The sequence below is a fragment of the Dasypus novemcinctus genome, chromosome 2 (genome assembly GCF_030445035.2).
Source record: "Dasypus novemcinctus isolate mDasNov1 chromosome 2, mDasNov1.1.hap2, whole genome shotgun sequence".
NCBI lineage: Eukaryota > Metazoa > Chordata > Mammalia > Cingulata > Dasypodidae > Dasypus > Dasypus novemcinctus.
The window spans coordinates 180,310,743-180,335,834 of NC_080674.1; the positions used below are offsets into that span (position 1 = coordinate 180,310,743).

General features: G+C 45.9%; 1 protein-coding gene across 1 annotated transcript in view; it reads left to right on the forward strand.

The window, feature by feature from the left end:
- Positions 1–25,092, forward strand: part of DOCK2 (dedicator of cytokinesis 2) — a 419,924-nt gene that overhangs the window by 40,153 nt on the left and 354,679 nt on the right. Inside the window, exons 6-14 of the mRNA XM_058282039.1 lie at positions 116–264; positions 5,201–5,336; positions 7,336–7,490; positions 11,326–11,407; positions 15,198–15,333; positions 17,645–17,720; positions 19,185–19,261; positions 19,839–19,964; positions 21,170–21,294. Of these exons, the coding sequence (XP_058138022.1) occupies positions 116–264; positions 5,201–5,336; positions 7,336–7,490; positions 11,326–11,407; positions 15,198–15,333; positions 17,645–17,720; positions 19,185–19,261; positions 19,839–19,964; positions 21,170–21,294 (1,062 nt within the window). The remainder of the gene's footprint in view (positions 1–115; positions 265–5,200; positions 5,337–7,335; positions 7,491–11,325; positions 11,408–15,197; positions 15,334–17,644; positions 17,721–19,184; positions 19,262–19,838; positions 19,965–21,169; positions 21,295–25,092) is intronic.

The window sequence follows — 25,092 nt, forward strand, 5'->3', positions numbered from 1 at the left end:
GCCTCTCAAGGGCCCATGGCCCTTTAACAGGCTTGCCTGACTTGGGCACAGTTTGCCAAACTGATGCCCAAGCACCTGCGGCACAGGTAATTATGGAGTGTGTCCTGTTTCCTAGGCCAACAAGCAGGAGCGTTTCCTGCAGGTGCAGTCCATGATGTACGACCTGATGGAGTGGCGGTCCCAGCTCCTTTCAGGAACACTGCCCAAGGACGAGCTGAAGGAACTGAAGCAGAAAGTCACATCCAAAATCGACTACGGCAACAAGTAACCTCTCTTTCCTCTGGAAAGATGCTTTCTTCCCCGCACCCACCCCTTCTTCCCTTTCTCCTTTGCGAGAAGCTTGTTTCATTTTTAGAGGTGTGTTTGCCACTTTCTATTTGGGAGAAGGCTGTTACCAACGGCCTTGCCTGTTGCCCTGCTTATCACCCCTTGGGGCCCAGGGATGTGGAAGCGGGGAGAAGTCTTGCTTATACAGTGGTTATTGCTGGGCCCAGAGATTTAGGACACTCATTTAACCTACTTCCGTGGGACCAGGGAACACGGTCATGCTGGTTCATTTTCAGCTTAGTGTCATTTTATTCCTGCATTTACAAAACTGTCCCTTAAATCCCAGTGTGAGACTTAGTGCCCCACCCCCCACCCTAAGTTACCAATGCCACACACCAGCCACTAAATGCACAGTGCTTCCTCAGAAGGGAAGAGGAGCAGAAATTGATAGGCATATAAATGCTACGAAGTTGAGGAGAAATGGAAACCTTTTTTCTTTGAGGCAGGATAACCCACTGATAACAATAGCAGTGATCATAATATAACTGAGAATCAGCTTATTTTGCACAAGGCTTCTTTGAATTATGTTTGTTTTAAAAAAATTTTTTTTTAAATTTATTCCTCCCCCCTCCCCCATTGTCTGCTCTCTGTGTCCATTCGCTGTGCGTTCTTCTGTATCTGCTTGTCTTCTCTTTAGGCAGCACTGGGAACCAATCCTGGGACCTTCTGGAGTGGGGGAGAGGTGCTCATTCTCTTGCACCACCTCAGCTCCCTGGTCTGCTGTATCTCTTATTGTCTCTCCTCTGTGTCTCTTTTTGTTGCGGCACCAGCTCTCTGCTCAGGCCAGGTCACTGTGCAGGCCAGCACTCTGCTCGGGCCAGCTTGTCCTCACCAGGAGGCCCTGGGCATCGAGTCCTGGACCTCCCATGTAGTAGATGGGAGCCCAATCACTGAGCCACATCCGCGTTCCTGAATTGTGTTCTACATGCATTGTCTCACTGAATTCTTATAACAACTCTGTAGCGCTTGTAATTTCATGATCCTCATTTTTTTGAGTGAGGAAACTGAGGCCTTAAAGAGGTACTTGCCCAAGGTCATGCAGCCAGTAGAAAGCAGAGCCAGACCTTAGACCCAGCCAGTCTCGTCCCGGAGTCAGGGCCTCGTCACTGTTACTTAGATAGCATGTGAGAATTGTAAGGCTCTCCGCTCCCTTCTGATGCTCAGTGCCCTCCAAATGTCCTCTTCATCTGGTCATTCATCCCAACCACAGACATGTATTGAGCACTTATGGCTGGCCCGGTTTTCTGCGAGGTGCTGGGGTTACAGAAAGGAGTCCCTGTTTCTTAGAAAACCACAGTCCAGTTAGGGCAAGCTACAAGTTAACTGCTGAGATGTATTGTGATAAGTTTGATGACATAGGAAGCAAGAGTGCTCTTAATATGACCTGGAGAATAATATCAAGGGAGGCATCCTGGTGGCGGTGACCCCTGAGCTGAATTTTGAAAGATAAGGAGATGTTAAGCAGGCTAATAAAACAGGGGCAGGGATGCGTGAGGGAATGGCGTGTTCCAGAGACTGCAAAGTGGGTCAGAGGGCTGGAACACAGGCCCCGACGGGGAAGTAGAAAGGTCCCATTCAATGGGAATGAAAGGACATTTTCCCACCAGCCTCACTTTCTGCCCTCTCTATATGCACTAGGAAGAGGAATGGATCCAGAGATGAAAGCAACTTGCAGCTGCTTCCCTTCCCAGGAGCACAGTTCCCTCTGCTGGTTCCCCTGTTGGCAGCTGGCATGTGTGTCCAAATCTGCTTACGAGGCACATCATCCCAAAGTGATGGGACAGATTCGCCTTGCATCTGCTGCCGTCCTTGGGACAGTGGGTGTCATTAAGCACAGTCACAAGTTGGGCATGTGAGATTTGAAGGCATTTTGCTACTTTACAATAATGGCATCTGTGACCTTCAGATATTTTTTTCCACGTGGGGATCAGGAATGGAAGAAATGGTCACCACTCACAGGAAGCCTTCCCTGATTTCCCTCTCCCCCCATCCCCATCTCCAGCCAGGTTAGATGCTCTTGTAGTTCCTTGGCACCCTGAATTGTAATCGCCCACTTTCCTCACTGTCCCCTTCCTTGCCCATTTATGTAGGCAGCAACTCTACAATTACTGTTTCATTTATCTCTATGCCTGTCCCTTGAACAGGGTCTGCACATAGTAGGTTCTCAAGGAATGGTAAGTAAATGAGCGGATACAAGGTGGGAAAAGAAGGGAAGTGGGCCCTCACAAAAGCAGACTCGCCCCTGCAGCATTGCCATCTGGCCCAGCCTTGTGCTCTTATTTTCCATCTGTTTCCTTTGGGAAGGGGAGAGACTCCCTGCCTCGGAGACGGAGGCCCTGAGCTAAGGGGCCCTTGCTTCTTGCCCGCTTTCCCGGCTACTTCAGCTGCAAGTCAGGGGGAGGGCGCCTTAGCACCGGCCTCTCGACTCGGGAGCTCAGAATTCTGGGTGTGGGACAGGAGACCAGGTCTCCGGGCAGGGGGTCGGGAGCAGCGGCCGGAACGCTGACCCCAGGCTGTGGAGCAGGAGGAGGAACTGAGACTTGGAGGATTGCGGGCACGAGTCTGGTTCTTCTTCCATTCATCCCACTCATTCATTCCCACATCAGACTTCTATCGAGCACCTCTCGGGCCCTATGAATACAGCCATTTACAAAATGCAGCCTCCACATCTAATAACAATAAAACCGAGAAACAGTGGTAACTAATTGTAGCTTATCACATGCTTACTGCCTGCCAAGTACTGCTTTAACTCTGTACTGCTTTTTCCTTGTGTTAATTCTGTTAAGTCTCACAGCAATGCTGGGACTTTGTTATCTGTCTCCATTTATCAGATGAGGAAACTGAGGGTCACAGAGTGATTAGGAAATTTTGCTCATGACTTACATTAAAAAGCAGTAGAGCCAGAATTTGAAGCAGGTAGTTTGACCCCAGAGTTCAAGTGCTTACCAACAGCATTCCACTGCCTCTAATGAACTCTGTGACTAAATATAAGAGACAAGTCAACAGCACTCACAGTAGGAAGTCATAAGTTTCATGAGAGGAAGAAGCAGGGAGGAGAGGGTGGAAGAGGTGGGGAGAAGAGAGAAGGCCTGGAGTGTCAGAGAAAGCTTCCTAGAAGTGGGGACGCCTGTCCTGAGCCTAACAGGATCAGTAGGAATTATTAGGTGAAGTGGGAAAGAACTATTCAGAGAGTGGATCAACACTGAGAAATGGTTTGACTGGAGGGTGTGGGAGGAGGTGAGAGATGAACATGGGGGGAAAGGCAGAGCCTGGAACCTGGAGGAGCCGTGGCAGGTAGCGTTGCCGCTTTACCTTTCATTTTCTGAAAAATGGATATAGTGGGGTCTTCTTCCCCTGCCCTCATCTTGGGTTTATGTTTTTGCTTTCTCCAGCAGAGAAAATGTCAAAAATGCTCAGCCTCCCTGGCGTTGGGCTCAGGGTGGTCCGGGCAGAGTTGCCGTCCTGGCGTGGGGAGGGGGCAGCGCCTCCCGGGTCGTGGGAATCCATCAGTCCTGCCCCATCTTGGGTCATAAAAATCTGTCAGTCCTGCCCCATGACTAGTAGAGCCTCCAAATTTATAGGTGAGCCTGGTCATGGAGAAGGCTTTGGCATCCGTGGAGGGAGGGATCCTCAAACGACTTCTCCAAATTCCAAGGTAGCTGGACCTGGGAGAATGTTTTGTTCATACATTTTAGAACCGAATCCACTTTGGTTCATTTTGAAGAGAAACAGGCGGAGAGCTCTTGGCATTCAATGATGGATCAGTTCTGCTCCATCTTTTCCAAGGTCACACACACCTCTGCTCAGCATTAGTTGAATGCATTTATTCCCCTCCACATCATCTGCTGGACAGTGTGGTTGTGCAACATTATGAGTCATATCCAGTTGAGGGTTAATTTCCTAATGAATGTGGACAAACAGATGAACCTTGGCTCCTTTCTGTTTGCATCTGGATGAGATGGGAGCTATGCCTCTCCATGTGATTCTCAAATAAGAGATGAAAACTTAGTCGCCTTTGTTTGTCCTTGCTGCCCTTCCAGAAGCTAGTACTGGGCAGTGGTGCCCAAGTAAGAACACTGTTGGCTTTCTCAGAACATCCATCAGCCCACCTCCCCCTACCTTCTTTGAATGGACAGTGGGCTCCTTCATCCTTGTAGCATGTTCAAAAGTAGCTTTACATTAATGCCTCTGGCACTTTTCCTTCCAGATCTTTCTCTGCTTGTTGTCACTTATATAAATACCCCCCCCCCTTTTTTAAACATAAATGGCTTGGTTCATTTTTTGTTTGTTTTTGTTCATTTTTTCACATAGAATATATTGCATGCACCTTTTGCACTGAGATATATCATTAAGCATACCAAAAACTCTATCATATTTTTTAAACTCTGTTTCATAGTATTCCAATATAGATCACAGTTTGTTGAGCCATTCTCCTTTGGACAATGAGTTTCCCCACCCCCAACACACTGCTGTTGCCAATAATGCTTCAAACCCATCCTTGTTCAATCAAGTGTGGGGTATCTCTTTAGGGCCCATATCAGAGGAAGGATACATTTAAATATATGTCTATTTAGGAGGTACCAGAGATTGACCCTGGGACCTTGTACATGCAAAGCAGGTGCTCAACCACTGAGCTACACCCACTCCCTAAATATTTTTTGAGACATTGCTAAAGAAGGTAGACCTTCCAAAGAGACCATACTGTACTAACGTGGGATCCTCCAGCTGTGTAGGAGGGTATCGGCGTAGAGCTTTCCTGTGGGTGTATATGCTCCTCAGAGATGAGTTGGACTTTCTAGTAAAAACTTCTCACCAACATCCCAAAGGCTTGGACCTCCCCTGACTTGTCTTCACCTCTGGTTTTTCTTTTCAGAATTCTTGAGCTGGACCTGATCGTTAGAGATGAAGACGGAAATATCTTGGACCCTGATAATACCAGCGTCATCAGCCTGTTTCATGCCCACGAGGAAGCGACTGATAAAATCACAGAGCGCATCAAGGAAGAAATGGTGAGCTGGGTTAAATAGGTTTCAAGTGAGGCAGGCATTTAGCACATCATAAACTTAAAGTAATAGGCTAATTAACCAGAGTGTGTTATTATTCAAGGGGCCATCTGTCCTATGACCAGAGATGATCAGTAACCACATGCTTTTTATTGAGTTTTTGCATTCAAATCTGTAATTCATTCCATGTCCATCCCACAGGGAGTTAAATGCCAGGCAAGTCTACTGCTCCGGGGAGCTTTTATATTTCAGGGAGGAGAAGAGAAGAAAGGCAGTAAAAAAGTAAATAAATAAATGAACAAATTAATTCCAGATGGCAATTTTCCAAAAGACAATAAAACTAGGATTTTGTGAAGCAGAGTGACCCAAGGAGCTCCCTTCAAGGCACGGTCTCCAGTGGTCTCTCTTGGGAGTGACAGTCTGAGTTCACACCTGAATAATGGGGAGGTCTGGGACAGGGCGCTCCGGTCAGAGGGAAGCCTTGAGGTTGGACTGAACTCGATGGTTCAAGGAATAGAAAGACCAGTGTGAATAGGCACAGCAGAGGAGTGAGCAGCTTGGAGAGATGAGTTTGGAAAGGAGAAAGGAGCCAGCTCTCATGGGAGCTCAGGGCACATGGAAATGAGTTAAGATGTTATTCCAAGTGGGACGCCATCAAAAGGTTTTAAAGAAGGGTTAACATGATCTGATTTGTATTTTAAAAAATCATTCTAGCCACTGTATATTATTTGACAGCAACTTTAGGTTTTTGGCTTTATTAAGGTAGAAATCTTACTTAATAAAATTTACTCATTTCAGTCTACAGTGTTTAATGAGTGTCAGTACTATATAGTGTTGGGTAAACTCCACCACAATCAAGATACAGGACAGTTCCATCACCCTAAAGGTTTCTTCATGCCCCATTACAATTGATCCCCATCCTGTCCCAAGCCCCAAACAACCCATGATTTGCTTTCTGTCTCTATAGTTTTGCTTTTTCTAGAATTTCATATATAAATGGAATCATACAATATTAATCTTTTGTATTTGATTTCTTTCACTCAGCATAATGTTTTTGAGGTTTATGTTGTTTTATTTATTTTTTTTCTGAGTTGGAATTCGAAAGTACAGATACACCATTCATCAGTTGATAGACACTGATCTCTTTTTTCCCCCCATTTGAGGTCATTATAAATAATACTTCTGTAGACATTCACATATAAATCATTGTGGGGACATATATTTGAATTTGTGTAATACTTAGCAGTGGGATTGAAGGTTCATATGTTAAGTGTGTGTTTAACTTTTTAAGGTATTGCTGTTCTGATCCCAAAATGACTGTACCATTTTGCATTCCCACAAGCAATATATGACAGTTTTGGTTTCTCCACGTCCTTGCCAACACTTGGTAGTGTTAGTCTTTTTAACTTTAGCTATTCTAGTGGTTGTGTAGTAGTATCTTATTGTGTGGTTTTAATTTACAGATTTCAAAGATCTCTGATGCCTAGTGATGTTGAGCAGCTCTTCATATGTTTACTGGCCATTTGTATTTTTTTGTGAAGTGTTTCAATTTTTGCCCATTTTTTTTTCCTTATTGTTGTAAGAGTTCGTTGTATAATCTGGATAGAAATCCTTTAACAGATATGTGGTTTGCAAATATTTTTTCCTCATCCGTGGCTTGCCTTTTTATTGGTATAACTGTGCCTTTCAAAGAGCAGAAGTTTAGAATTTTGATGAAGTCCTTTTTATGAATTTTTCCTTTTAGCATCTGTGCTTTTTATGATACCAACTTGATGAAAAGGCTGGGTTAATGGCAGTATTTCCAAAGAAGGGAACATCAAGGCCAAGCAAACAAAAATGACTTGGCTGAGACTGTAGACCTTTTGATGGTAGAGTTGGGTGTGGGACACCATCTTCAGGCTTGAAACCTCAAGTGCCTTTCGATACCTGGCACCATCTTTGTGTTATCTTAAGTGGTGCTGGGCTTACTTCCTCCATCTTCCTCACCTTTCTTTCCACCTCTCAGTCAAAAGACCAGCCAGATTATGGAACGTATTCCCGGATCTCCTCATCCCCCACCCACAGCCTCTATGTCTTCGTGAGAAATTTCGTGTGCAGGATCGGGGAAGATGCTGAGCTCTTCATGTCTCTCTATGATCCCAACAAGCAAACGGTCATAAGGTAGGTGTGCTCGGGGTTGTCTGACCTTTCTGTTGGTGGGAAGGTAGAATTGATATATCATAGGGTGTTTTTTATTTCCATCGTCACCTGTGGAGAAATTCCCACCTGGAAGAGGAACTGAGCCTGACACTGGGGAAATAACTTCTTTGGAAGATGTGGGTATTGCTTGCCACCAAATCTTTGCCACAGTGGTGTTATGATTACAGGGAAATGGCTTTAATGACCAGAAAAGAACTGGAAATAACGAGTTAGAGACAGACAGCATTGGATAGAATACCTCCTTTTAAAATGGGAGTTGAGGAATGAATGGTGAAAACTGCAGATCCTCAGATTCTCCAAGGAAGCAACAGATTAAGAGTGTAGTCTCTAAAATCAGACTGTCTGCATTCACATCCTGCACCCCCTCCCCCGTTTGTTCTCAGTTAGCCTTCCACAGGTGGTTCATCTGTCTTAAGCCTCAGTTTCTCCATTTGTACAGTGTGAACACCAACCTCCGGAGGTGATTTCTCTGAGGCAATAATGAGGAAAAGCACATGAAACATTCAGCTCAAGGCCTGGTACTTGAGCTCCAAGTAGCAGCAGCGATCACTAATACTATTTTTCTGAATTTCCCTTGGGAATGGAGGAAGTGAAGGAACAGCCAGGCGCCTGACCTTGAGGAGAGGAAATTACCTTTGGAAAATCTCCAGGGAAAAGACCTAGGTGCACCCCTCCTTGGCTCCAGTACTTTGCTTGTGGCTCAGAAACCTCTCCCCCCACCCAGGTGACCACTGTCTGTTCCAACCAGTGTCCTCTGAGGCCAACACATGGTCCCATAATTGAGGTTACCAGATGAAACATTAGAATGTAGCTGCAATGTAACCCCTCTGCCTTATGGCTTAGTGGTTATGATGTTGAATGAAATAGCGTAGATTGCCAGGGACTACTGGTCCTTTAGTAAATAGTGACTCCCTTTGGAGACATTTATGAAACATGGAGGGGCTGTCCCTCTAAGACTGCATTGAGGCTGTACATTAGCTCATTTCATCCTCGTTACACCATGCCATTTGGGTGAGGACAGTGAAGTGCAGGCAGGAAACGTGACTTGCTCGAGGTCACACATACTTATTGAGTGACAGCTGAGATTTATACCCAGATCTGGCTGACTCCAAAGATAAGCTATTATCTCACTTTAGCCTGATGCCAAAGAAGGAGCTGTATCAAATATTCTTAGTGGTTCTTGCCAAGATTTCAGCATTGTTATGGTGGAAAAAGACACTCTTTATAGAATCATTCCTGCTCCTTTAGATAGAACCCACCTTGTACGGTTTACATGTCATAGGCCCCTTACTGTGCCATGGCAGCTGTCCCCAAGGCACCTGTGGAAAAGATACTGAAGCCCTCACACAACCCTCTCTGCCTCTTGAAAAACACGGGGATGCCTCATGGCTGTACAGATAAGGGTACCTGGTCTACCAGCACATCTAAGGGATGGATGCCTGCACCTGGCTTTGTGGAGGTCAGCAATGGATCAGCGAGGTGACAGCTCTGTCCCTGCCATGCCCCGTCAGATGACGCACTTGATGGGGCATGCCTAAGTCTTGCCTCTGAGGGGTACCAGAGATACAGGGCAGCCCTCAGCAGAGTGGGGGTGAGTGAGCAAGTGGAGGCCGAAGAGTGCAGAAACCAAAGGGAAAAGGAGAAAACAAAAGGAAGGTGAAAAGAGGTGTGGTACAGGAAAGGAGGGATTTGTAAAGGCACCCTGTATCCATCTGACGCTAAATAACTGCTCTTTCCCAAAGTAATCTTTTCCACTCCTGTCCACCCTAGCAGACGTTGTCCTACGATGAACAACGGGCAGGTTAAGGTGTGCTCCGTGAGATGAGGCCTGGGAGCACTGGCCAGAACTAGTGCTCCAGTGGTAGGAGGAGCCGTGATCAGATCCTCAGTGCGTCCCTGAAGAGATCTGGTGTGGGGAATTTAAAAATGTTTGTGGGAAAAACAGAAGCAGCAGCTGAGGCACCAGACCAGTGGAGGACTAATGTCCAGAGAGCTGGAGGAGTTGGAATAGTCGCTCCCCTTCCCCCGAGGAGGGTGTCGTTTGGAAAAGATCTTGCCTCCTCCAAACGCCAGGTGGGCCTTTGGGCTCTACCTCCCAGGTCTTCCTGGGCAAGGACAAGTGGGGTCAACTTGGCCTTCTAAATTGCTTTTCTTATTTATGATTGTATTTCCCCTTAAGAAAACTGCTGGTGCTTGTTGTTTAGACCCAACACGCTGGGTCACTAAGGGACTTGCTGCATGTGATGAAAGGTCCTGGAAAATACCCAGATGCTTTACTATGCACAGTACAGAAATAGCTAATGGGAAAGAATTAAAAAAATTTTTTTTGGATGGAGCCAAAAAAAATTTACTGTAAATTCCAACCACTAAAATTTTTACATCTTCCTGAAAAAGTAAAATAAAAAGGTGCATTTGGCTTGATTTTTAACCGTTGGTTATTCCAGGGCTGTGTTCATTTCTGTTATCAGTTCCATTTTCTCCTTGAACTTTACTCAAATTACTCTCATTAATTTTCAAGTCATGAGTAGAGAGGGTAGAGAGAAATGCAAGCTGTAAGGGAGAACAAAGGTCTAAAAAGAAGAGCATTCCCCCTAACTCCCCTAAATTCTCTTAACATACCTTCTGAGATTTGCGTGGGTTTTGAGATTTATTTATTCCCCCCCCCCCCCAATTCAAAATAATGGGTATTTGGTTAACACCAGCCAACTCAATGAACTTTACTAAGCATCTCCTAGGGTATAAGTGCCCGTCTGCTCCATCAGTGTGGCTGGACTAACTAGTATGAACCAAGCTGGTGTCTGCCTTTTAAAAGATACGAACAAGCAGGTTGGTGTGTGGTTGTTAGAAGATATGAGATGGTAAAGGATTATACATTATAAACATGTGACTACTCCACGTAAAACCCTTCAATGTGTTTCCATTACCCTTAGGATCATGTCCAAAACCCATGAATCCCAAAGCCTCCGTGGTCTGGCCTCTCCCTCTAGTTTTTCTTTTACCACTCTCTCGGTGGATCAGTTTCTTAGAAGCATCAAGCTCCTTCCTGCCTCCAGGGCCTTTGCATGCATATTTGCTTTGCCGGAAACATTTCCCTTTTCTACTTTCAATTCCTGACCAACTTTATTTATACGTCATCCTTGTAGCAAAGCCTACTCTGTCCACCCAGACTAGTTCAGGTCCTTCTCTTACACATCGTAGCAGCATCTTGAACTTTTCCTTTTTTAGCCCTTGTTTCAGTTGCATTTAAGTAAAGTGTATCTCAGATAATGGCTGCAACCCTATAAAGCCCATCACAGTGACATTCCATTCAAGGAAAAACAGTCCTATATTCAAAAGATAATTTAAGTCAATCCAAATCTTTACTTGGTATCTCAAGGCACTGTGAAGGAGGGTGAGATGAGAAAGAAATATGTTCTTAACAGCCAACAAGATGTACTGAAATCCTTTCCCCCCATCTCTGCCACTCTTAATAAATCTTTACAGAAACTGCAGCTGCTCCTCAAAAATATTAGGCAGCTGTGCCAGAATTTGCTTAGCAGATGAGGGAGGGAGGAGGTTGTGAATACACATATGTTAGTAATTCTTTGTTCCTGGTGCAGTGTCACTGTCTGTCTGTCTGTCTCCTTGATGAGACTGAGGAGTGAGGAGTGAGGGGCCATGCCATTCTCAGGTCCTATGGGATCCCCATCAGCGAGCAAGTGTTGAGCACAGTAGGTGCTCAAGGAACAGCTGCTGAATGGATGTGGAGGGCCTGGCGGTGGGCGGTAACATGCTGGCTCTACTCTTCTTCCCACAGTGAGAACTACTTGGTGCGATGGGGCAGCAGGGGTTTCCCGAAGGAGATCGAGATGCTCAACAACCTGAAGGTGGTCTTCACGGTGAGTTCTCCTGCCCACGCTCGCACCCCCAGAGGAGAGGAACTCGGCAGTGAAGCTGGCCAGGGGGAAAGGATGGAGCGTGGCCTCTTCCAGGCTTTGCGTGGAGATCCAGAGCAGAGGGGGGGTGCCGCGTGACCCTGGGGCAGATGGATCTTCTTCCCTCTCCCCCCCCACCCCCCTGTGGATCTCTTTCTCTCTGAACACTCATGCACACACAGAGAATACGTGCAGAACACTGTGTCAGTAAGCACAAACCTCTGTGAGCGACAATGCCTTGGTGAACTGGGCACAGCAGCTCTTTTGCTTTTCTGGTTAAGTCATGGTTAAACTGAGTCCCTTTCTTTGGCTCAGGCCTTTCTCTATATTATATCATAAAAAAAACCAAGGCCTTCCTAGAACATTTCCTGCCTTGGTAAATGGGATATTCTGAACATAATTGAGACATAGATGACTAAAAATCTTATGGGTCCTTGGGATCAGCCTTTTAAATACCTATAGTCACTGAGCAGGACTTATTTGTAGAAACACTGGAATCTGTTGTTGTTTGGATGATCTGTTTCTGAGAGGGAACCTGGCTTTTTAACTTGGGATAGGAGGAAGAGTGGAAAGAAGAAGGTAAGGATTGTAATTTCCATCAGAGATCCTTTCCTCATTCTATTTCTGTGAGGAACTCAAGCTCCTTTGGGGAGAGGACCATTCATGAGATTCCTTAATGCAGTACCTGTATGAGCAAGGAAAACTGCAGAGGAGGTGCCTGGGAGGATTTGGGGATTGACCAAACTGATGGGTTTGATCCAGGAGTGACCGACATGCTAGATTAACCTACTTTGCTCTACAATAATTTTCCAGTTACAGCCCATTAACTACAATGTCTTATGTTATGTTGCAATTAGATTGGAGCACAGCTGATTTATTTTGTTTGTTATTTCCTGAAAAATGGGCCAGAGGCATGGAATAGGATCATAGATCCTAATTGCTTAGACAAAGTTTTCTTGGCGTATATAAGCGTGCCTTGGCCCTCTTTATTTATTATTAGTTAGAAGGAGGAGCCTATTTATTTTCTTGATAAATAGGAGAGCCCCACAGGGCTCCCTGATTAAACCAGGAGACAGATGTTTCATGAGAGAAGGAAGGACGGGGAATCAATCTGTGATTCATTTTGCAGAGAACGATTCATGATGTAAACATGAGGCAAAGAGGCATTGGTAAATTGGTGTTCTGCGGTATTCATGAGACTCTGATCCTGCCTGCCTGGAATCGTGCCTGTCCAGCCGCCTTGCTTCCCAGAGCAAGTGAATGCAAGCACCGTGCTTGATCGGCCCCGTCGGGCTGACCCCTCTCTTAGTCGAGATCATGGGAATCTTTGTTTTGGGACAAGCTTCCTGCTCCCGGTGGTCTCATTTATTCAAGAGTGATCTGCTGAGCACCTGCTGTGTGGGGGTCTGTGCTAGGTGCTGGGAGGCAGCAGTGAATAAGCTGACCCGGTCCCTGCTCTCATGGCATAGTGGGAGGAATTCAGAGAATGAAAAAGAATAAGAAGGGAAATGCCAGGAAGTCATCAATGCAGCACAAATCATTTAACCAGAGGGATGCAATGGCATCTGACAGAGGAGTGACTTTCTATTGGGTGTTCAGGTGACTTTGGAATTGGAGCTAAGACTTGCCAGGCAGGGGCCCTGCTGGCCTTCTCTCTTCCCTGGAGGTTAGCTCTCGCTAGGCCCCACTTCGGGGCAGGCTTAGAGCTCCGTGAGGAGCTGGCATGTGCGTCAGGCTGATGTTTGACCTCCCTCTGTCTGCTTTGTAAACCTTCGCTCTCCTTGGCCCTGTGAGAGGAACCAGCATAAACTGTGGGGTTCCCTGAGATTTAGTCCAGTTTGGGGGCTGCTGTTAACACATGGGTTCACTCCTGAACAATAAAAGGGGTAGTTAATGAATTGCTAAACCAGGAGACACTTAAATTCCATGGTCCTGCTTCCCTAACATGTTCAAGTTTTTTTTTAAGGTCAAGGTAGAACTGATTGGGATGAACTACAAATTAGGGCACACTTCTGAGTAAGGGTTGGCTGTTGACTCATCCTCCGTGGACTATCATGTGGCCTTTTTGCTGTGGTGTCTAAAGCCTATTAAGATGCTCTAGGGCCGGGAAGTCTCTGATGAGGCAGCTCTTAAAGATCTGGCTTCTTCCTTTGAGCAAATAAAGTCTTTTCAGAGAAGAGGGGTGGAAAGGTGGCTCATCAAGGAACCTTCCAGGTGACAGGCCCTCCGTGGCTTCAGAATACATCTGAAAGATGCCATTCTAGAGATTTCTAAAATATGAAAAATCCTAATGGGAAGAGAGAGGTAATTAGGGAAGGAGGTTTATAAAAGAAGCAGAATCTGAGCTTTTAAAGATGGAAAAGATTTGGCTATATAGAGAAATAAGAGGTAAGCCTGTGAGGTGGAGGTGGGCGGGAGGGGGAGCTTAGGAAGAAAGATCCAGAGTTGAAAGTGAGCGCTGTAGATTTGTGGAGCAATAAAGAAATCTTTGTGACAAAAATAGAGTACTTACAGCCAGAGAATAGTGGAGAACCAGTTGGATAGGACAGCTGGAAATATATTCTGTCTAGGATCTTTCATGTCTGCCAGCGAAGATTAGTACTAATAGGGTAGGAAATAGGGAGCTATTAAAGTTGTTGAGGGAGAGAAATGAAATAATGAATACGGCCTCAAAATATGAATTTTGTAGCAGATTTTAGGGTGACTCGGAGGAAGAGTCAGGCAGCCAGAGAAGAGGCTGTTTAACCATCTAGATGTGAGATAATTGGAGTCACAACTTAAATGCCTATGGGGCCAAGTGGGGAATGCAAATGGGAGGAGGGGGACAGTCTTAGTCAGATGACCCAGTGCTGCCTCTCCCTGTCTCCCTGAGGGAGGGGGAGCAGACATCTGGCCCTCCAGCTGGTCAGTGAACAGCTCCCCAGGCTGAGTGTGGTCAGTGCCTTCTTCCCACAGACTGCACTTGCAGTGAGAGGCGGGGATGGCTGTTTGGGCTGATACCTGTTCCCCATGCATGTGCTGCAGGTGAGAATTAACATGGAGGAGAAGCGACTGTTCCCCCAAGAGGGCAAGCCCTGGGGTCGACACTCTGATGCCAGCAACACGCTTTGATGTTCCTTCCCCAGCTGATCCCTGCTGGCAGGGGGTCCCAGGAGCAATGAAACATGTAGATTTGTCACCCTCTGCTTTGCACCTGTGGCGTGAGCGAAAAGTTAACTTCTCTGGTGATAAGTGCTGAGATATCAGGGTTTTTGGTATCCCAACAACCCTCTCCCTGGCTGATAAATATATACTTAGTGCTTGATAAATGGTTGCGGTGATTATTTTTTCCTCTTCCTTTTTCCTTCTCTGCTAGGTGCTGAATGATGATGAGAGAGATTATCAATGCTATTTGGGATCATATGAGTCCATTACTTACATGTAGGGAATCCTGCTATATAACTGATATTCTACCTCCACCCTCCTCTCTTTGAGGTCGAAGAATTGGGATTGAACAGCAGAGTCCTATCCTTCAGTGTCCTCTTCAGACCTCACTTTTTCATATTGTGGAATGAGTGTGATAGGTTTGTTGACTACCTCTTTCAGGATTAATTATATGATCAGTCTGTATATACTAATTTCCCAGCACATCCCTCAGCAATCACTGTTACTAGGTTTTCTCGTCTGCATTTTTTTCATTCAGCACATGATGTGTTGACCTGTGACCTTCAGATGAAATTAGGAGAAGTAACTCTATCCATTTCCTGCCCTACAGGATCTTGGAAACAAAGACCTCAACAGGGATAAAATCTATTTGATTTGTCAAATAGTCCGAGTTGGGAAGATGGATCTGAAAGATACTAATACAAAGAAATGCACACAGGGACTGAGGCGGCCCTTCGGCGTGGCAGGTAATAACAGTCGGCACCAATATCTTTTATTGGCAAGTACATTTTTATACGGATGCATTTTAAAAATTATTTCTTTTCCTCCTCCTTTGTGCAACACTTCCCCCCCCCCCCCCATATTATACCATAAAAACCTAAATCCTGTATCTCTGGTGACCAAATTAATATAATCGGTGACTAAGCCCAGATTTATGATGAAGACGGTAAATAATGCGCTCTCCTGCCTGGAAGCCGAGCGCTGGGAGCACGGCATGGTCTGAGCATTCAGCGCCTATTTGCTCCCCAGCGCTAGGAGAAAGGAAGAATAATACGGGCAAGATCTAATTATGAAGAGCAAATCATGAAAAAAAAAAAAACCCAGGACAGGAAATGCAGTTACACAGAGTGAGTCACCCGCCCGCCACCCATCTAACTTCCAGCTGGAAATGGACATTTGGAGATTCAGCATGACCCGGATGGCGAGCCCCAGATGAGGCCACTGCAGAGCAGCTCCAGCTCTGCGTTTTGCTCCCAGCCTTATCTCACTCAGGGTTGCCAAGCCTTTATCATTCTTGTCCCATTTTTGTGGTTTCTGTTAAATTGGAGGATCACCTGCACTGTTATTTCCCTAATATATTTTCTTTTAATCAATCCACTTTATTTATGCTAAAGGGTGTTTTTTTCTTAAACGACCATTTAAGTACCTGTGAAAGCAACAGTTTGATATCCCCGTTCTTTTTATTAAAATACACATTTTTGATCATACACCCCTGTATACTATATTTAAACCCCGTGTTTCAGCTTCCTCACTTCAGGATACCCTGATCTCCCATGATCTCTCACCGTCTGGCTCTCTGACGGTGCCCTGGCACTGCATGCAAAGTGGTGTAGTGGAAGAAGGTTCCTGAGAGAGCTCGTTTTTTAACCTTGCATTGTCGTTAGATTGCTTGGGCTAGCATTTCCCCCAGGGCCTTCCTTCCATGCTGTGCAAAATGAGAGACTTGGACCTGACTGGGCCCTGACATCCCACCTGCTCTGAAATGCTCTGACTCCACGTGAGGGGCATTGCTGGCATCACAGTGTTCCTGTTAAGGCAGCGAAGGTCCTCCAACCTTACCTCCAAGTGTGCCTTTGTCTGCCCTGTCTTTTGATTTTGGGGCACAGAAGTCTGATCTAAACTGGCTGAAGCCAGAGAAAGAATACTTTATTTGCACATGAATCTGAAAGGTTCAGAGGTAAATTGCTTCAGGCATAGCTTGATCCAGGAATTCTAATTTTTGTCTCTCCATCTCTCAGCTCCTATGTGCTCTTCCTGGCTGATTCTCAGGATGGTTGTCCTCTTAAACTGGCAAAATATCTGCCACCTGTTTCAAGCTTTCATCCTACTGGCTTCGTAACTCGTGGAAAGAGATTGCCTCTTTCCTATTAGTTCCAGCAGAAGCCCCAGGAGCTTAAATATACGAAGCATTTACCGTGGGCATAGGGATGTGGCCCTCTGGCTGGTCTGGCTGGGTCATGTGCATGACTCTGGAGCTAGAGGGAGTTCCCCCTCCCCAAACCTCATGGGCTAGGAAGAGGGGAGGAGGGACTGCCGCTCAGAAAAGATGGATGCTGGTCGGGATCAAATACCAATTTCTCCTCCTTCTCCCTGCTCCCTCATTCCCCTGTCTAGCCAGATGCAGCCAGTGGTTGATTATTCCCCAAGTAGTTTGAGGTACTTCATGCTCCCAGCATCTTGGCTCTATTTGACTAGCTTGCCTCAGGGTCACCCCCCACCCCCCATTTCTTTAATCCCCACCCTAGTGCAGGAATTCTTCACCTCGGTTGTATAGACTGTCAGTGACTGATTATGGAGAAGCTTCAGAGGATCCAGGACTGCCCTGGAATTGCAGGGATCCTACAAGCATACATTTGTATGTGAGAGCACATCTGTGAAAAAAGAGTGAATGTACTTCATTAGCTTCTTAGATCCTATGTGGAGTCACTGCACTCATGTTTTGATGGGCACAGGAGACATTCCATACATATATATGCCAAATCCAAACCTAATTGCATAATTCCAAAGCCACTGATCTGACTCCTCTTTTGCTGCTGAATATCCAGACTCTTGACAGTTTGCCTGGCCTGCTGATGCCCCAACCTGCTTTTCCCAGATGCTGCATGTTCTGAACCCTCGCTGCCTGTGGATTCCCGATGCTGGCTTGCTTGTCTTTCAGGCTTGCCTGACTGCCTGCATCCCTGGTCCTACCTTCTGCCTTACAGCCTCATCCCATTGTCTTCCCTTCCTGGGGGGAGAGCGGGTCAAAATCATTAACTCATTCTCTTCTCTTTCTAGTTATGGATATAACAGACATCATCAAGGGGAAAGCAGAGAGTGACGAGGAGAAGCAACACTTCATTCCATTCCACCCGTGAGATGCCCCATTTTTTTTCCATTCTCTTAAGCACACCCTTTCTTGCCAAGGGCAACTCAGACTCAGATTGAACTGGTTCCTTGAGCTAGTGATAGCCAAGTGGAGCCTCCCAAGAGGATAAGAATGGTAGCATCAGTGCCAAAGAACTCAAAACCAACCAGCTTTTCACCCATTCATTGATCAAATGCTCTTTACTTAACAGACTTTTATTGAAGACCTGGCAGAGGGCTGGGTGCTATGCTAGGCAAGGGAATAAAGTGGTAAGGTGGTGGAAAAGATAGACATGGCTCTGTCTTCACTCAGCTCATAATCTAGATGGAGAATTAAATAGATTTGGCTCAATGGATAGAGCGTCTGCCTACCACATGGGAGGCCCAGGGTTCAAACCCAGGGCCTCCTGACCCATGTGAAGCTGGCCTACGTGCAGTGCTGATGCGTGCAAGGAGTGCTGTGCCACGCAGGGGTGTCCCCCATGCAGGGGAGTCCCACGTGCAAGGAGTGCGCCCCGTAAGGAGAGCCATCCCATGAAAGAAAGTCCAGCCTGCCCAGGAGTGGTGCTGCACACAAGAAGAGCTGATGCAGCAAGACAACACAACAAAAAGAGACACACATTCGTGGTGCTGCCTGACAAAGAATGCAATCGGACACAGAAGGACACACAATGAATGGACACAAAAGAGCAGACGACTGGCTGGGGGGGGCAGGTTGGGAAAGAGAGAGAGAAATAAATACATTTTTAAATAATTTTTTTTTTAAATAGTCAGCAAAAGATTAGTGAATTAATGAAGAGTGTGACATGCATCGCACAGGGGTGAAGCAGCATATCAGGAGCACAAAAGAGGGAATCCTAACCTGCTTCCCGGGAGGAGGATGGGTAAAATGTCATTTCCCTGCTATAAAAAAGAGTCTGTGGGGAACAGGTGTAGCTCAGTGGTTGAGCACCTTCTTCCAATATATGAGGTCCTGGGTTCAATCCCCCGTACCTCCTAAAAAAATAATTAAAAAAAAAAGAGTGTATCTGAAAGTAGAGTCCCCAGTTTGAGAACATTGTCCTACCTTATCACCCCCAGAGATAGACCAAGGAGGAGGGTTTTTTGACACAGGTAATGAAGTCAGTGACTCTGGCTAAGATACGTGGTTAGGACTGAGCGGGAGCTTATCTGTACCTTACTGAATAGATATGCACTTGGCAATCCTCGCTGTTTTAAGAGCCTTCCTAGGTGATTGAAAATGGCTTCTACTTCCAGCACCATTATTCCCAGACCTCAGAACCACATTGCTTTGTGCAAAAGAGGGATGTGCTTCTTGATGAAATATACACTCTCTGACGCAGGCAGGAGGCTGACTTCTCATCTGAGGACTGTGGAGGGGTTGGGGAAGTTTCTGGAGCACCTCGAGCTACATGTCAGAAGTCTCACTGGGGAACCACATGAACGTTTTGTACTCTCTTTTCCTTTGCAGAGTAACAGCTGAGAATGACTTCCTACAAATCCTGCTGGGCAAAGTGACAGCCTCCAAGGGGGACAGCGGAGGTCAAGGTACAGTGCTGAGGTGCAGAGTGGGCTCAGCCCGACTCGGGCTTGGAGCCCGTGGCTCTTAAGGCAAACAGATGCAAAGCCTGAACCTGGGAAACTTACCTTTCCTTTCAGTCAGAGCATTGCAAAGACTGGGAGCTTGTGATCTCTAGAGATGGACATCAGATCTCTTGAAGCACATCGGAGGCACGTGCTAGTGTCTTATGGGAAGAGAGGAAGTGGTGTTTCCTGAGTATCTGCTGTGGGTCAGATATTTTCATAAGTCATCTTGTGTGAGCTTGTCCATACCACAGCTCTGTGAGCTAGATGGCGTCATCCTTGTTTTACAGAAACCCACCTTAGAGAGGGGGGATGGCTTGACAGAAGCTGACACTGCCAGAGGTGGCAGGTGGGCTTCCAGCTCAGGGATGTGCCACCCAGAGCCCCTTGGGTTGGGCTGCTGCCTCTATTATTGTATGTCTCCGCTCTCGGAGGTCTCCTCTGGAAAGGAAGACCAAGAGGAGGGGTGCCGGGAGAAGGGCGGGGTGCCGAGAGACCACCTCGAAGAAGCTGGCTCTTCATGGTGAGTGTTTCCTTCTAGGCGTCTGGGTCACCATGAAGATGCTGGTGGGTGACATCATCCAGATCCGCAAGGACTACCCACACCTGGTGGACAGGACCACCGTGGTGGCCAGGAAGCTGGGCTTCCCAGAAATCATCATGCCAGGTGGGACCCAGGCGCTCGGGCCTGCCCCTGGGAAGCCTTTAGTCCATGTCCTTTTTAGAGCCAAATCCTTCCATGTCCACTCTCTTCTCTATTTCTCTCCACGTAGGTAACCACTGGAAATGAGTTTTGGATATAAAGAATCTTCTATGGACACTCATAATAAACACAAACACACATAAATGCACACATGCATTTTGCTTCCGACAACAAGTATTACACTTTATGTACATTATATACTGTTACTTTATGTACTTTATGTGGTCTTCTGCACCTGCTTTATCACTTAATAATTTATCATAGACATCATTTCTGTTTTACAACATATAGAACAATTCCCTTCTTTCTGAGGAAGTATTGCCATTCTCTTAAAATTTTGAACTATTTTTTTTTATTACCGAAGGAATCCATGCTCACTGTAAAATGTTCAAATAGTGCTAAAAAGTCTAGTGTGACATGTTAAAAGTGCCCTCAATCCCATTCCCAAGTCCTTCTTCCCAGCAGTAACCACTACTATGAACATTTTCCAAATGTCTATGTAAATAAATTGTGATATTATATGATAATGCTTGTTTGCAACTTCTCCTTTGTCTTAAACCTGTGATGTGGACTCCTGCCCATGTCTGCGCTCACCAGTTGACCTCTTCTTTCCACAGTCGATGGTGTTCCGTTGTGGGCCTGCCTCACTTGAGACCTCAATTCCTTGTGCATTTATTTCCCTGTGGGATTTTCAGTTCTTGCTGCCCCTCATTGCTGAAGGCCCTCCACAGTTCGACGCTGCCGCGGTGTTCTAGGACACAGGGAAACGCACTCTCTTCTGCCTCCATGCAGTAGAAGAGCTGTACAAGAGTACAGATCCTGAGCTAAGACCATTTCGGCTGGAGCTTTTCCTTTACCTATCCAGAAGGTGTCACTAGAGGATGAAAATTAAATGATTTTAAAGTAGCGAAAAACCTGGCCAGTTTTGACCATCCCACCTCCTTTAGGCAACTGATTTCCTAGCGCTCCTTCGTCCCCTTGTTGCTTACTTCTCCAGCCTCCCCACTGAGGTGCAAATGCGCTTCCAAACTCTTCAGCTTTTAATTTCATTAGCAGAAACCAAGGAGGAGGCACTTCCTCCCACTCTCCCAGCAGTTAGTCACTGCCTGGCCCCTGCTGCCGCTTGACTCTAACTCTTGTCTCTCACCCTTTCTCTCCCTCCACCTCAGGGGATGTCAGGAACGACATTTACATTACACTCTTACAAGGTGACTTTGACAAGTACAACAAGACCACGCAGAGGAACGTGGAAGTGATCATGTGCGTGTGTGCGGAGGACGGCAAGCTGCTGCCCGTAAGGGACACCACTGTAGCTCGGGGTGACAGGGACTCTGCCCGTAGAACTTTGCTTTTCATCTCCAGGATTCTGCTCTCTCAATGCCAGGTGCCTTTGGGACTGGTGTTGAAAAATGTGATCTGCAGCTTTCAAGCTCGGGTAGCACGGAGTCTCCTAATGAGACCTTGCGTTGTTATTTCTTCACACCAGCAATTTTTCAATGTCTGTCCCTTTCTTTTTGTGACCCCTTCTCTCTCTCTCTTTTTTTTTTTTTTTGCTTAGCATTGGCTTATAGGTTAGCTTTTCACGATTAAAATGTTGCTGTCATTGAAATCTGAACTAGTTTGTTCAGGGAAAATTCATGGCAAGCAAGAAGATCAATGCAGAGCCTTGGGCTTGATGTGGAGACGGGATGTCCTCAAAGTGGATATTCTCAACAGTTAATCCAGCTCCCTAGTGCTCAGCCAGAAATTCTGTTGGAAAGCCTTATTCTTAAATTGGTCTCCAGAGGGCTAGCAGAGAAGATTCAAGAATGCAAAGCACATTGCTATAAATATTTATACAGCATATGTCCTGTACAATATTTGTCATGCATGTTTACATTTATTTACTTGTATTTCTTTTAAGGTTGTCAGCAGTTGTGTCCAGTGTGTGGGAGGGTTTTGCTTCTGAATTTCTCCTTTCAGAGTACTTAGCTGAAAATAAAACCAGCTCTTAGAAGAAGTTTCAGTGTGGGCAAATCTTCCTCTTAGGCCTCAGTAGGTGATCAGATTGCCAAGTAGGGCTGGGGATGGGAATCCGACAGGGAGGTGTGAGTACTGATGGTCCATCCACTCAGCCCTTGCCTTGGGGCCTGGAGCTCGGGCTGATTTTGCCACTCTCTATCCAGGTCAGCTTCTTGGCGAGCTTATTAAGTCTAAGTATAGCTGGCATTCATGGAGGAATTATCATGTACCAGGCATGGTAGTAAATGCGACACATTACTGTTAATTTTATAGAAGAGGAAACGAAACCCCAAGCAAATTAAGCAACTTCCCAAGGTCACATAGTTAGTATATGGGAGAAATGGGGTTTGATTCCCAGTTCCAGCCCCTCTTAACCATTTCATTATAATGTCTATATTTAAATTTTTTTTTCCTATTTATTTCCCTTTTCTGGAAAAAAAAAAAAAAGCTAATAGCCACTTGTCTCAAATTCTGGGAAGGCTGATAATTACTTTTAAATGTAAAGAAATCCGTACAACTGCCTTTTTGTCTGTCAAGACTGGCCCCGTATCTAGGTTGAGCCCAACCCAAGTGTTAACTCACCCTCGGTTTATTGAATTCTGAAAGTTTTCTGAAAAATAAATGAGAGAAACTTTGCTCAAAGGAACACGAACAGCAGAGGATTTTTATCTGCAAGAAAAATTGCAATGCATGAGTGTCTAGACCGTGGCTTTGAAGTTATTTTTACCCACGTACCTGTTGGTGAGCACTTTAACCTCGGCTTCATTTTAAAACATTGATATGCTTGCCTCGGAAGATGTCAAAGGACAAATTAGAAGGAAGAGCTACCAACAGGAAGGCAGGCATCTTACCTTGTTTCTGGTCTCAGTGAGCCATTCTTTGCAACCCTTTCGAGTCACACTGGACCAAGCTGAACAGGCACGCTTATCAAAGATGAATGTGTAAGCAGGTATTGTGGGGGCTGAAACGGAAAGGTAGCTGTGGGGCATAGTGATAATTTGCAGTTCCATCTCTTAGGGAAGTTATGGGGGAGTTGAGTTGACTGACTATTGAAAATTGCTAAGGAAGCCTGTGGGAGGCTTTTCTTTCTCTATTTGCAGAAATAAATATTACTGCCTAATTAAGTGTCAGGCAGTACTTTCAAACACTCCTCTTTGATACTGGCAGCTTCCTGCGGGAACAGCCCCCTGTAGAGTTATCGGTTTCCCTTCCTGCTCCAGGTGCATGTCTTTGGCAGAGGGGGGACCATAGAGCAGAGAAAGTGAAGACTACTTTTGACTCACTTTGGGTTCTAAGGACCTGGCTCCCGAGGGGATGGGTACAGAGGCGGGAGGGATGTTGTAGTAGCTAATGAGGCGGGCTCTGGGTTTAGACAGACAGGGTTCAAGCGCCAGGCCCCCTCCCCCTCCTAACCGCTGGACGATCAGGGGCAAATGTATTCATCTATTGAAGAGGAATAATAATCTCTTCCTTGTGAGGTTGCAGGTTAAACCAAATGGTAGGTGTGAAGCAGCTGGCATGCAGTAAATCTCAATAACAGGAAGGCAGGTGACATTCGTGGTAGGTGGACCAATGGCAGGGTGAAGGCCTCAGAGGGAATGAAGTTGGGGGGGGGGGTCAAATGGGCACTCTAACATGGATGCCTGCAGCAGGTTTCCAGAGAAGAAAATATCCAGATGCTGGGTACAGAGGTGATCTGCTTTCCTGCTACCAGTCAGCTTAGGGGGCAGTGTGGCATAATGATTAAGACAATGACGTCTGGGGCCAGGCAGCCAGGCTCAAAACCCAGGGTTAGCAAGGTGACCTTGAGTAAGCTCCATAACCTCTCTAAGCCCCAAATTCTCCATCTAGAAGCGAGACCAGCAATGACACTTTGTTCTTGTGAATATTTAATGATGCAGTCTCCATCATAGGTGTTCCTTAAATCGAGTCATTTTTATATAAAGTTATAGAGAGCTCCAAGCTTGATTCCTACCTTGTGGATGCTACTCATTCTCTTCCTTATGGCCTGGCCTGGTCAGTGCAGAAAGCTTTCTAGCTCTCCAAGGGCTTTCGCATCTGCGGTGTCATTTGTTCCTCATATAGATTCCTACAAGGTCAACAGGGCATGCTTGGGAGCCCAGTATTCCTTCTGAAGTGTCCTGCCCAGAGCTTCAGGGCAAGTCAGCATTAAAGCCTCCAGGCTTCTGATTTCTACTCGGACTTCGGTAAACTGACCAGAAGCATCACCACACCAGCCAGGGGCTGCTTAATCAGGGGCTGCAGGGGTGGGGAATGTGGAATATGATTGAATAGTCTTGCTTGAGTTATTTGTGGATCTTTATTTTCCCTAAAACATAGACTCAGTCCTGAGTTGTGATGCCCTGTTGACACATTACAAGGCTGAGGTCCACTATCTCAGGACTTTTTCAGAATAACATTGAGACTGCCTTTTCCAGCCTTAAAGAAATAAAAAAAAATTCATCATCAGGAGAGTTTTGTGAGATTGGGTTGCCTGCCGTACAGCAATTTTACTTTGGCCAGAGATATATGTGTATTTTCACATTTTATAAGCTACATGGGATTCGGCTGGAGCTACAGAAACTCTAAGCCCGTAAATCTTTGTAGGCTGGAAGGCATCTAGTTTGTTATAGAAGGAACGCTGTTCTAGGCATAAGAGGGTCTGGGATGTTGCCCCAGCTCTGCCTCTTTTTGGACAAGTGACTTAACCTCTCTGGGCCTCTGTTGACTCAGCTGTGAAATGGGAATAATAATGGTCACAATCAGAGGAGTTGTGAGGATTGGGCCAAGATACATTGTGGGCAGTAAGGGTTTAGAATGATGCCAGACACAAAGTGCTCTCTCAAGGGTTAGGAAAAACTTTGGAAGCATGTTTGTAAGTTCAATTCCTCACAATGTCCTTCAAGTCTTCATTTCAAGGAGACCCAGAGGGTTGTGTGACTTCCCTCATTTCCTGCTTATTTTCCCTCCCCTGGAGAGAGTTCACTGGTTATCCTTGTTTTTTTTTAGAGATACCTTTTGAAAGGACTTCATGTTCTTATGTTCAGATGGATTCACTTTGGCTCTAAGTACCTTCAGTCAGTATTGAATC